The 12217-nt window shown below is 39.7% G+C and overlaps 1 protein-coding gene across 1 annotated transcript in view; it reads left to right on the forward strand.

The window, feature by feature from the left end:
- Positions 1-9343, forward strand: part of arhgap10 (Rho GTPase activating protein 10) — a 192534-nt gene extending 183191 nt beyond the window's left edge. The window contains exons 22-23 of the mRNA XM_060832969.1: positions 5156-5247; positions 8382-9343. Coding sequence (XP_060688952.1) covers positions 5156-5247; positions 8382-8470 — 181 coding nt within the window. The 3' untranslated portion in view covers positions 8471-9343. The remainder of the gene's footprint in view (positions 1-5155; positions 5248-8381) is intronic.
- Positions 9344-12217: the final 2874 nt, after the last annotated feature.

The following is a 12217-nucleotide window of genomic DNA, read 5'->3' on the forward strand; positions in this document are numbered from 1 at the left end:
TCTTTGAAGAAATATGTAATCTAGATCATCGTGTCGTAGTACAAAAATGGCTGTGAAACTTTCCCCTCAATATCTTTTTGCTCTCAGTATTTATAACGGACTCATCAGTGTGCAGCAGATATTTGAAATCTGACTTCGATTTTAATCGTGCGCCCTTGGACATGGTGAGATCGAATTATCAAGCCTCACTGTAATCTGTTGCTTGTGCGGTCATTTGGTTCTGTGATTTACAAGGATGTTGCCAGGTTGGAGGATTTGAGCTGTGGGGGAGAGGCTGTACAGGCTGGGGCTGTTTTCCCTGGAGCGTCGGAGGCTGAGGGGTGACCTTATAGAGGTTTACAAAATTATGAGGGGCATGGATCGGGTAAATAGGCAAAGTCTTTTCCCTGGGGTGGGAGAGTCCAGAAGTAGAGGGCATAGGTTTAGGGTGAGAGGGGAAAGATATAAAAGAGACCTAAGGGGCAACTTTTTCACACAGAGGGTGGTACGTGTATGGAATGAGTTGCCACAGGAAGTGGTGGAGGCTGGTACAATTGCAACATTTAAGAGGCATTTGGATGGGTATATGAATAGGAAGGGTTTGGGGGGATATGGACTGGGTGCTGGCAGGTGGGACTAGTTTGGGTTGGGATATCTGGTCTGTTTCCATGCTGTGCATCTCTATGACTCTATACTTGCTATACCTGTGTGCCAAACCTTTATGATTCATGTATAAGGACATCCAGATATCTCTGTGCCACAACATTCCAGCATCTCGCTCCACTTTAATTATATTCTGCTTTTCTATTCTCTCTGCTCATATTTTTCTACATTGAATACAATGTGTTGATTATTTTCCCCACTCGCTTATTCAACCTGCTGATTAGTTATTTACCTATATCCTTTTCTGGCTCTTTGCATCCTCCTCACAACTTACTTTTATTAAAAGTCAGTCTTGGTATTATCAGCTAATTTGGCTTTCGTACAATTGGTCAGTTCAGCCAAGTCATTAAGATAAATTGTAAATAGTTAAAACCCCCGCACTGATCCCTGTGGCACCCCATTAGTTACTGTTTGTCAAAAGTAAATGATACATTTATTGTGACACTTTGAGTTGTATTAATGAACCAATTCTTTATTCATGTTATTAGATCACCCCAGCACCATGATCCTTATTTTGTACAATAACTTTTTATGTGTCTGTTTACAAAAGCTTTCTGAAAGTCCAATTATAGTACAACCACTGGTTCTCCTTTACCCAGTAAACTTGCTACTTCCTCAAAGAACTCCAGTAAATGTGTCAACATAAGTTCCCTTTTGACAAAACCTTGGGGACTCTGCCTAATTGTATGATTGTTTTCAAAATGACCAAAATTACTAGCTCCTTAGTAATTACCTCCAGTGTTTTCCTAGTGGGAGATGTTAAGCTAACTGACCTATACTTCCTTGTTACTATCTCCCATGTTTCTTGATTAAGTTTTCTTTGGTTTTCCAGTCCATTGGACCTTCCCAGAATCTATGCAATTCTCCAAGGTTACAGCTGGCCCTGCAGCTGCTCCTTACAATCTGTTTTGGGTGATCTTCATCAGATCCTGGAGACTTGTCAACCTTTACTCCAATTAGATTTCTGGAAGTTTTTTTTCCTCTCACGTGATTGTTTTAAGTTCCACCTTCAACAGATCCAAATAATCAACATAAAAACACATAGAGTGTTATAGAAACATAATACAAGGGGATATACTCACCACTGTTATATTTACAGCATAAATCACGAAACTAACAATGCAACTTTGCCTGAAATAAAACTTACACAGTCGTCTCACTTCCACCCTCAACCAACTATATGGGCATTGCGGAGATCACAGTTAATATATTAAACTTTTGGTATTTCAGGGATATAATTTTTACTGGTTTATTGGAAGTGCCAGTTCATGAGGGGCTGTTCACAGAAAAGTTTGCTCTATTTCTTCAAAGTCTCTCCTATTTCCCTTTCCCATTATTAATACCGAAGTCTCACCTTCTAATGGGACCATGCTCATTTTAGATGCTTTTTCTTAAATCTTGTAGAAGTCTGACTGTTTAGGACAATGATAACAGAAGCTGGGGGGTGTGATGCAGGAGTCAGAAGAAGAGTAGAGGTAGACCGAGAAGTCATTTTGTGATAAAAAAGGATGCGTTAACAACAAAATAATTGGGTGATTTTTTTTTAAAAAATCATAAACGCTTCATCCTGTCCACTTTCGTTACTCCCCTGATATGAGGCGGTAAGTAAAAATCTGAAGTAAAGCAAGGCCTTGGAAATGTGTCTACTCAGATGTACAATAAAAATTCCATATATACGGATTATAAGAAAAATGAAGAGCTGCTTCAAGTTGCAAAAGTAAAGGAACTCTTTAAAGGTGACACCCTGAAAAACAATTTTGGCCAGTTGATTGGATTCCAAAAGCTACAGGGACCTCCTTTAAAGGCAATATGGAAGGAGTGAAAAGAGGGGTTGACCTGGGCAGTATTGGATGGCACAGAGAGATTACAGATTGCAATTGTGGAATTGTGAGGATGGCACAGGGACAGCAGGTTTACTTGCAAGAATAGCTACAAGCAGCACAAGCCTTTCCTAACAGTGTTTTAAAATTTTAACTTGTTCATATTTTTACTCACCCTAGTCCACACTAAATCCAATTATTTCTGGTGGTCCTTTACTGGGTACTAACATTTTCTCAATTTTCTGGACTGCCAGTATTCTTTCTTATTATTGAACTCCCCTTCTTTCAATTTGGCGTTGTCCTTTACCAGCTCCATTAGCATGGACAGTTCTTCCTCCATTCCCAATGAAGAGCTTATGCTCGAAACGTTGATTCTCCTGCTCCTCGGATGTTGCCTGACCTGCTGTGCTTTTCCAACACCACACTTTTTGACACAGTTCTTCCTTCCAATAGTGTCTTTCTTTCTCAATGGAATGTATTCTGTTATAGAGTCATAGAGATGTACAACATGGAAACAGACCCTTCGGTCCAACCCGTCCATGCCGACCAGATATCCCAACCCAATCTAGTCCCACCTGCCAGCACCCGGCCCATATTCCTCCAAACCCTTCCTATTCATATATCCATCCAAATGCCCCTTAAATGTTGCAATTGTACCACCTCCACCACATGCTCTGGTAGCTCATTCCATACACGTACCACCCTCTGCATGAAAAAGTCCCTTAGGTCTCTCTCTAAACCCTAAACCAATGCCCTCTAGTTCTGGACTCCATGACCCCAGGGAAAAGACCTTGTCTATTTATCCTATCCATGCCCCTCATAATTTTGTAAGCCTCTATAAGGTCACCCCTCAGCCTCCGACGCTCCAGGGAAAACAGCCGCAGCCTGTTCAGCCTCTCCCTGTAGCTTGGATCCTCCAACCCTGGCAACATCCTTGTAAATCTTTTCTGAACCCTTTCAAGTTTCACAACAACTTTCCGATAGGAAGGAGACCAGAATTGCACGCAATATTCCAACAGTGGCCTAACCAATGTCCTGTACAGCTGCAACATGACCTCCCAAGTCCTGTACTCAATACTCTGACCAATGAAGGAAAGCATACCAAACGCCTTCTTCACTATCCTATCTACCTGCGACTCCACTTTCAAGGAGCTATGAACCTGCACTCCAAGGTCTCTTTGTTCAGCAACACTCTCTAGGACCTTACCATTAAGTGTATCAGTCCTGCTAAGATTTGCTTTCCCAAAATGCAGCACCTTGCATTTATCTAAATTAAACTCCATCTGCCACTTCTCAGCCCATTGGCCCATCTGGTCCAGATCCTGTTGTAATCTGAGGTAACCCTCTTCGCTGTCCATTACACCTCCAATTTTGGTGTCATCTGCAAACGTACTAACTGTACCTCTTATGCTCGCATCCAAATCATTTATGTAAATGACAGAAAGTAGAGGGCCCAGCACCGATCCTTGTGGCACTCCACTGGTCACAGGCCTCCAGTCTGAAAAACAACCCTCCACCACCACCCTCTGTCTTCTACCTTTGAGCCAGTTCTGTATCCAAATGGCTAGTTCTCCCTGTATTCCATGAGATCTAACTTTGCTAATCAGTCTCCCGTGGGGAACCTTGTCAAACGCCTTACTGATGTCCATATAAATCACATCTACTGCTCTACCCTCATCAATCTTCTTTGTTACTTCTTCAAAAAACTCAATCAAATTTGTGAGACTTGATTTCCCACACACAAAGCCATGTTGACTATCCCAAATCAGTCCTTGCCTTTCCAAATACATGTACATCCTGTCCCTCAGGATTCCCTCCAACAACTTGCCCACCACTGAGGTCAGGCTCACTGGTCTATAGTTCCCTGGCTTGTCTTTACCACCCTTCTTAAACAGTGGCACCACATTTGCCAATCTCCAGTCTTCTGGCACCTCACCTGTGACTATCGATGATACAAATATCTCAGCAAGAGGCCCAGCAATCACTGCTCTAGCTTCCCACAGAGGTCTCGGGTACACCTGATCAGGTCCTGGGGATTTATCCACCTTTAACCGTTTCAAGACATCCAGCACTTCCTCCTCTGTAATCTGGACATTTTGCAAGATGTCACCATCTATTTCCCTGTCTGTTGAGAGTTATCAAACATCTCCAATGATAGTTCTTTAAATTCCAGAGTGCTGACCCCAGGTTGTAAGTTTTTCATGCTCTCTATATCAGGATAGACCTTAAAGCGTCTGTTTTTCTCTCCAAAGCTGCTCAACATTTCCACTTTAATTTCCTGAAAAAATTTACTTTGGCTCAGTTGATCATTGATTTTCTATTTTATAGAGAGGAAAAAAAGAATTTCAAGAGACAATATCTATGTGAATGGAGTTTGTTCAGCTCCAGATTATACACATGACCCTTTTGTAAAGATGTTACCCTGCCGTCCCAGCACCTCTGTTGTATGTATCTGCTGGACGTACCAATGCCAGTAAAATTAGATCAGTTACACAATTGTTACTGATATTAATGGAGGTCACTTTAATGACAAGTTTACATAATACCGAGGAAAATATACTATTTAAGTAATCTGTTGTACGTTCAAATCTGTTTCAGGTTATTAAAGCAGCCACCGTATTTGCTGGCGCTCTGTAAAAAATAATGTTGCTTGGATTCTCTCGAATGAGGTAATAACTCCCTTTATTCTTTAGGGTTCCAACTGATAAAGCCAAGGCTGTTTATTCGTGTGAAGCAGAACATTACTCTGAGTTATCCTTCAAAGTAGGAGCCATATTTGAAAATGGTGAGTGTGACCAGAGATCTTCAATTATTTTTCCCAGCTATGAACTGCATTGCACTCCTTACGAAACAGAAATATTGTACTCCAAAGTTATTTCTTAATCATCCATTCAGTCTAGATTTGATTGGTACTGGGGAAACCACGTTCTGTTTTGGCTAAACAGGCATCACCCATTCTCCTTCTGTGTAAAACCAGATCACCTTCCCACAGATCTTTGGTGTTCCCTACCCAGGTAGTTGGTTTTAGGTCTAAATTCAAATATTGCCGTTGGAGTGGAATACATTTTCAGTCTCCCGTAATGCATTGGTTAGAGTCGAGAGTCATTATTACCCTCACAGTTTGACTTTTTTTTTCCAGCCAACCTGCAATGTTTATTTCTTTCAGGATTTTCACTTGGGAAGTTGGATTATTGTCTGCTAAAACAGTGGTACTGTCCTTACTATAGCATGGGTTATGTTCACAAACATTTTTTCCTTTTGTGTGGAAGGTCAACCTATAGGTAATCTCAGGAATATTTGGTGTTTGGAATACCTGGAATTCTCCACTTCAATATTTTGGATAGCTCCCAGCTCCTGTATTTCTGACAGGTCACATCATCTTGGAGACTAAAGTTGTTTGCATTTCCCCCTCTTTTTGGTCCCACAAATAAAGTGCAGATGTAATCTTGAAGGTGTCTCATTGACTCTGATGTTTGCCATCAGATGGAATCAAGACTCTGCTGTTAAGATTTCTTCTCTGAGTTTGTGGAGAGTTTGGTATGCATCCCGTTCAACAAGTATTCTGCTTTACTTGTCAGTTAATAAAAGTAATGACTGTTAGAGCATCATCTCCATTCGTTAAGTAATAAATACTTTATTTATAAGTAATTTATAAGATAGTCCACAAACCAAGCTATTGTTACAGTGAAAAATGCTCTCTCTAATCATGGTCTAATGTCCTTCAAGCTTTTGATAATTCAAAATAAGTGCTAGAAATAATTTAAAAGCTGTTTTGTATTCAGATTCACATTGCAGCTATTTTGTGTCCTTTCAGCCAAGTTTTGTGCAGTTCCTGAAGTGGTTCATTGTTATCAAATTTTGAACTGATTATGGAACCATGCTGTGAAAAACCTCCTGTAGTTTTGAATTGGGAACTTCAGACTCTTTCAAAAGTTAAGATTTTCATTCACTTGAATGTATCTTAATGTGTCATCTTCAGTTTCTTTACATGAAAAACTGGACTCTTAGATTCATAGTTGGAAAATTAGAAAGTTTGTTGAGTCAGTCAGTTTGGAATTCTGTCAGAAAACTGCTTAAGGGGGACACACACATTTCCCCTCAGTAAAAATTGCTTCTCAGTTTCATTTGAACCAATACTTTTGATATTTTACCTCAAGTAAGGCATTGTTTTCTCTGTTAAGTGGTCGTTAAAACATCAGTATCTCTTGAATGGAGCAGTATGGGGTGTCTCGATGATTATTTGTTTCCTGTGGTACAAATCAGGACCAATTGTGATTGCTACATGAATGTTAACTTTCCTTCTAACTGTTACCAATGTTTCATTTTGTTTGATCTTGGAATGTGAACAACACTGGTAAAGTCAAAATTTATTGCCCATCTGTAACAGCTCTTGAGAAGTGGTGATGAATCTTTTGAACCCACTGTGGTCCTGTGATATAGGCAAGCAGTCCTATGGAGAGAGCTGCAGAATGTTAGCTGAAAATGTGTTGCTGGTTAAAGCACAGCAGGTCAGGCAGCATCCAAGGAACAGGAAATTCGACGTTTCGGGCCAGTCGAATTTCCTGTTCCTTGGATGCTGCCTGACCTGCTGTGCTTTAACCAGTAACACATTTTCAGCTCTGATCTCCAGCATCTGCAGACCTCACTTTTTACTCCAGAATGTTAACCAAGTTACAGCAAGGGAACAGCAAAATAGTTCCCAGTAAGCATTAGTAACTTAGTGAACTTGCTGGCAATTGTGTTCCCATGCATTTCCATCCCTTGTCTGTCTAACTGGTGAAGATCATGTATTTGGAAGGTACTATCTCAAATGAGCCTTAGCAAATTTGCAGGAAAGAAATTAAAGAGACGTTAAAGTTAATTCTGCCTCTTCCACGATCTTGTACATTTTTACTGTTCATGGACTAATTTATAAAGGACATAATTTGTTAAAGCTTTTATTTTGTCTTGCACCCACCAGGACAATTTGCAAAAAGTACCAAAGTAAAGGGAAAGTAATACAAGTACTATGTGAGAGGAGAGTACTGATTGACAAAAGGGTTACCATGGATAATTCAGCAGTTAATGCTTTTATAATGATGAAGGGAAGGCATGGCTGAGTGGTACTAACGAGGACTGTTTAATCCAGAGACCCTGGTAATGTTCTGAGAACCTGGGTTCGAATCCAACCATGGCTGATGGAATTTGAATTCAATAAAAATCTGGAACTAAGTATCTGATGATGATGAATCCATTGTCAATTATTGAAACAACCCACCTGATTCACTAATGTCCTTGAGGGAAGGAAGCTGCCATCCTTACCTGGTCTGGCCAACATGTGACTCCAGATCCACAACAATGTGGTTGACTCTTAACTGCCCTCTGGGCAATTAGGGTTGGTCAATAAATGCAGGCTTAGCTAGTTACGTTCTTAGCCCACAAATGAATAATAAAAAAGATTGACAGCTAACAGCTAAGCACAGTTTACATTGTAAACAAGACAGGCTGACTCTGGTCAAAGTGTTTTGTTGAGTTGAAATAGGTGCAGTGTGTGGACATGTGCTTTCTGTTTGCCGAAAACAAGGCTCTGTATGTTAATAAATGTAGCTTATAAATAATACAAGTCACAGAGTGTGTAATACTGAGAGTCCAACGAACAACCCTTAACAGAGTCATCTCGACTCAGAACGCGAGCTTGCTATCCATGGATGCTGGCTGACCTGCTGCGATCTCGAGCATTTGTTGTTTTCAGGACAATCCTGATGGTCTTTTTCAGCAATTCTCAAATTCAGTGTGTTGAAATGATCAGTATAAAAAAAGAAATTCTGTGCATGTAGTACAGTGGTATGTTTGCTTATTCTAATAAAATAAAATTTCCAATAAAATAAGCGATGGTTTGCACTGAAATTAAAACTTGTTCTTTGCTTTTTCATTCCCCAGTTCACTTCTCACAGGAACCTGGCTGGTTGGAAGGAACTCTCAATGGCAAAACAGGGCTCATTCCACAAAATTATGTTGAATTCCTGTAGCACCGAACCGTTTAAATTTATAGAAAATGCTATTCATGGTATCCATGGCCATGTCCTCGATGGAACAGAATTCCTGTTTGTTCGAACCTAACTCCATGACTCAGATTTCTCAATTGGAATCAAGAGGAATATTCATTTCTAAAACTAACATACAACCAATCTCAAACCTCTGTAAACCTGTGTGCTTTTAAAACTTCAATATTGCCCGAAGTGTTACTGTAACTACTTCATGTCATTTTAATTATTACAAGCTTTTATTATAGGATGAATTGGTACAGTTTTAACAATATGTTTGATGTTGTAATAACCTGAAACAAAACTCGTTCTATCTGTTTTGACTTCAGTCTACTTTCTAAGAATTCTCTTATTTTCATGTTGCTTTCTCAGCAAATGAAGAAGGACTCGCAATAAAAGGTTGTTTGGGGGTGGGGGAGAGTTGTTCCTGTTTCATTGTTGATTATGTCAAATGGTCAGATGTTTCAGTTTTAAGAAACATTGGGAGAGCTTTTTTTTTACAAAACATCTTGTGCATTTCTACAACATGAAGTAATTTGCTGCATTTTACCTTTCAATATCAAACAACAGACCTAATGATGGCAATGGACTTTCATTTTTACATAATGTTAGTGAATGTTGGATAGGGTTTTCATTGATATTTGAAAATTGGGAAATTCCATTCAGTTTTTAACAAGAAGAGGTATTTAGATTCCTCACTTACTGTGTATTTGTATTTATTTTAACTATGTGAAATGTATTATTTCTGATTTAATGATTTATTGTACTTCTGAAAACTATCCTTAAATAATAACATGCACATGAACATGGTAAAAAAAAGTCACAACCCTAAAGCCTTCAGAAATCTTTATTCTGTAACTGTATGAGAAAATAAAGATCACTCTCAGTGATAGTTTCACAATTTTATTATTAATTTGATTGAAGCATGTGATTCTTAAATATTAAAATTAAGTTAAATGTTACTGAAATTTCCTTAAATTATTTCAAATTCAGTCTTAGTTTTAAAGTAACTAAATTGGGTTACTTCCATTGTGGCGCAATTTATAAATTAGTCTGAATTTTAAATTTCACATTTTCACATTTGCTTTTTTCAATGTGTGTTCTGTTGAGAGATTGCAAATCAATTACATTTGGGTGTGCAGTAATACTTTGCTGGTGTTATCTATCATTGCTGAGTCATTCCATTTGTTATAAAAATTTGGGTAATATGATGTCAGCCATGGAGGCATTAAAGGAAGTGCCATTTTCTCCAGTGCACTAGGTTTAAGAAAGTTAAAAATCACACACCAGGTTATAGTCCAACACATTTAATTGGAAGCACTAGCTTTACAAAAAACATAATTGTAAGACCCAGAATTTATAGCCTTACAACTGTGTACTCCACAATCACCTGATGAAGGGGCAGCGCATCGAAAGCTAGTGTTTCCAATTAAACCTGTTGGACTATAACCTGGTGCTGTGTGATTTTTAACCAGTCCAACACTGGCATCTCCAAATCAGGGTTAGGAGAATAAGCATTAACCAGGATCCATAGTTCTGATAACTGTCCTGTGGAAGTTAAGCCAGGACAAGGTCACACAGTCACTCAGGGCTACCACAGTAAGGCCCAGAGACCATGCCTCAGTGAGATATAGACAGACTGTAGGAGAGAATTTGATTCCCTGGGATTGGTGTGCAGGAGAAAGAGGTGATTTAAGGAAGGTTTATTTCAACGTGATGTTTTAGTTCAATTTATTAGTACAAGGTTTTATTAATAGTGTAATGTTTATTAGTAGTGGTAGGCTTTTTATTAGCATTAACAGGATTACCTTGTTAAAAAAATAAATAAAGGATTGGCTTGGCTTTTTCAGCTTTGAGAATGTCCATCCTGCAGTACATGGGAATTCTGGAGACGTTTCCTGCGTCCCGGATAAACATTGATGCGGGAAGTGAATCCATAATAGCAACTTGAGCTTCAATGTTCATGAAATAGACACAGCGCAGTGATGACGATAGCTGTTCAAATTATGATGAGAGCTACTGCACTAGCACGTTTATAGGTGTGGTCACTTGATAGCTAGGAGAAAGTGAGGACTGCAGATGCTGGAGATCAGAGCTGAAAAATGTGTTGCTGGAAAAGCGCAGCAGGTCAGGCAGCATCCAAGGAGCAGGAGAATTGACGTTTCGGGCATAAGCCCTTCTTCAGTCACTCGATAGCTGGACTGTATATGGGGTGAGAGGGAACGGGGTGATCATCAGGTAGTACAGTCCCATCAGTGCACCCTGCCAGTTAGACTGCAATCTTGCTTGCTTACCTTGATTATGATTTGGACTACCACCTGATGAAGGAGCAGCGCTCTAAAAGCCCATGCTTCCAAATAAACCTGTTGGACTATAACCTGGTGCTGTGTGATTTTTACCTTGATTAGTAACTCTACCTTTCAGTTCTCTAGCTACATCCTTGTTTATGGACATTTGTTGACTTCTCTTTGTGATTGCTTGACAACTTTAATTAAGAAACCTTTTGATGGTGTCTAGGGCCCTTTCAACCTCTACCCAGGCCATTCCTCTCAGTGTCTCGTTGATATTTAACAAATCATTCCATCATGGAATATAGAAGGGGAAGTGGTGTGAGGTAGTGGTGCTGTCACTAGATGAGTAATCCAGACTTTCTCACCCTGACAGATGGTGAAATTTGAATCCAATTAAAATACAAATAAAGTTATATCTATAAAACCTTAACCATCAATTGGCATTAAGGCCCAATGATTGGGCAAGAGATGGCCTAGTGGTATGATCACTCGACTATTAATTGAGTAATATTCTAAGCACCTGGGTTTGAATCCTGCTATGGCAAATCATCGAGTGTGAATTCAATAATTGTCTGGAATTAGGAGTCTAATTGCTGTGAAACCACTGCCGATTATCAGGAAAAACCCATCTGGTTCACCAATGCCCTTGAGGGAAGGAAATCTGCCGTCTTACCTGGTCTGGCCTACATGTGACTGCAGATTCACAGCATTGTAGTTGACACTTAGTGCAGTTTGGGATGGGTAATAAATGCTGGCCTAGTCAATGACTCCTAAAGCCCATGATTAATGCCTACATAATTTCCAATTAAAGCATTGCACATCACACAAACCAAGCCATTTGACAACATTTACACATCATTAACGTAGAATATTACAGGCCCTTCGACCCTTGATGTTGCACCAACCTGTGGAACCAGTCTGAAGTCCATCTAACCTACATTATTCCATTCTCATCCATATGCCAATCCAATGACCATTTAAATGCCCTTAAAGTTGGTGAGTCTACTACTGTTCCACACCCCTTACTACTCTCTGAGTAAAGAAACTACCTCCGACATCTGTCCTATCACCCCTTAATTTAAAGCTATGTCCCCTCTTGCTAGCCATCACCATCTGAGGAAAAAGACTCTCACTGACCACCCTATCTATCCCACTGATTATCTTATATGTCTCAATTAAGTCACCTCTCAACCTCCTACTCTCTAACAAAAACAGCTTCAAGTCCCTCAGCCTTTCCTCATAAGACCTTCCCTCCAAACCAGGCAACATCCTAATAAATCTCTGAACCCTTTCTAAAGCTTCCATATCCTTCCTATAATGCAGTGGCCAACACTGTATGCAATATTCCAAGTGCCGGCCGCACCAGAGTTTTGTACAGCTGCAGCATGACCTCAGGGCTCCGAAACTCAATCCCTCTACCAATAAAAACTAACACACTGTA

Source organism: Hemiscyllium ocellatum, chromosome 1 (assembly GCF_020745735.1).
Source record: "Hemiscyllium ocellatum isolate sHemOce1 chromosome 1, sHemOce1.pat.X.cur, whole genome shotgun sequence".
Taxonomy (NCBI): Eukaryota; Metazoa; Chordata; class Chondrichthyes; order Orectolobiformes; family Hemiscylliidae; genus Hemiscyllium; species Hemiscyllium ocellatum.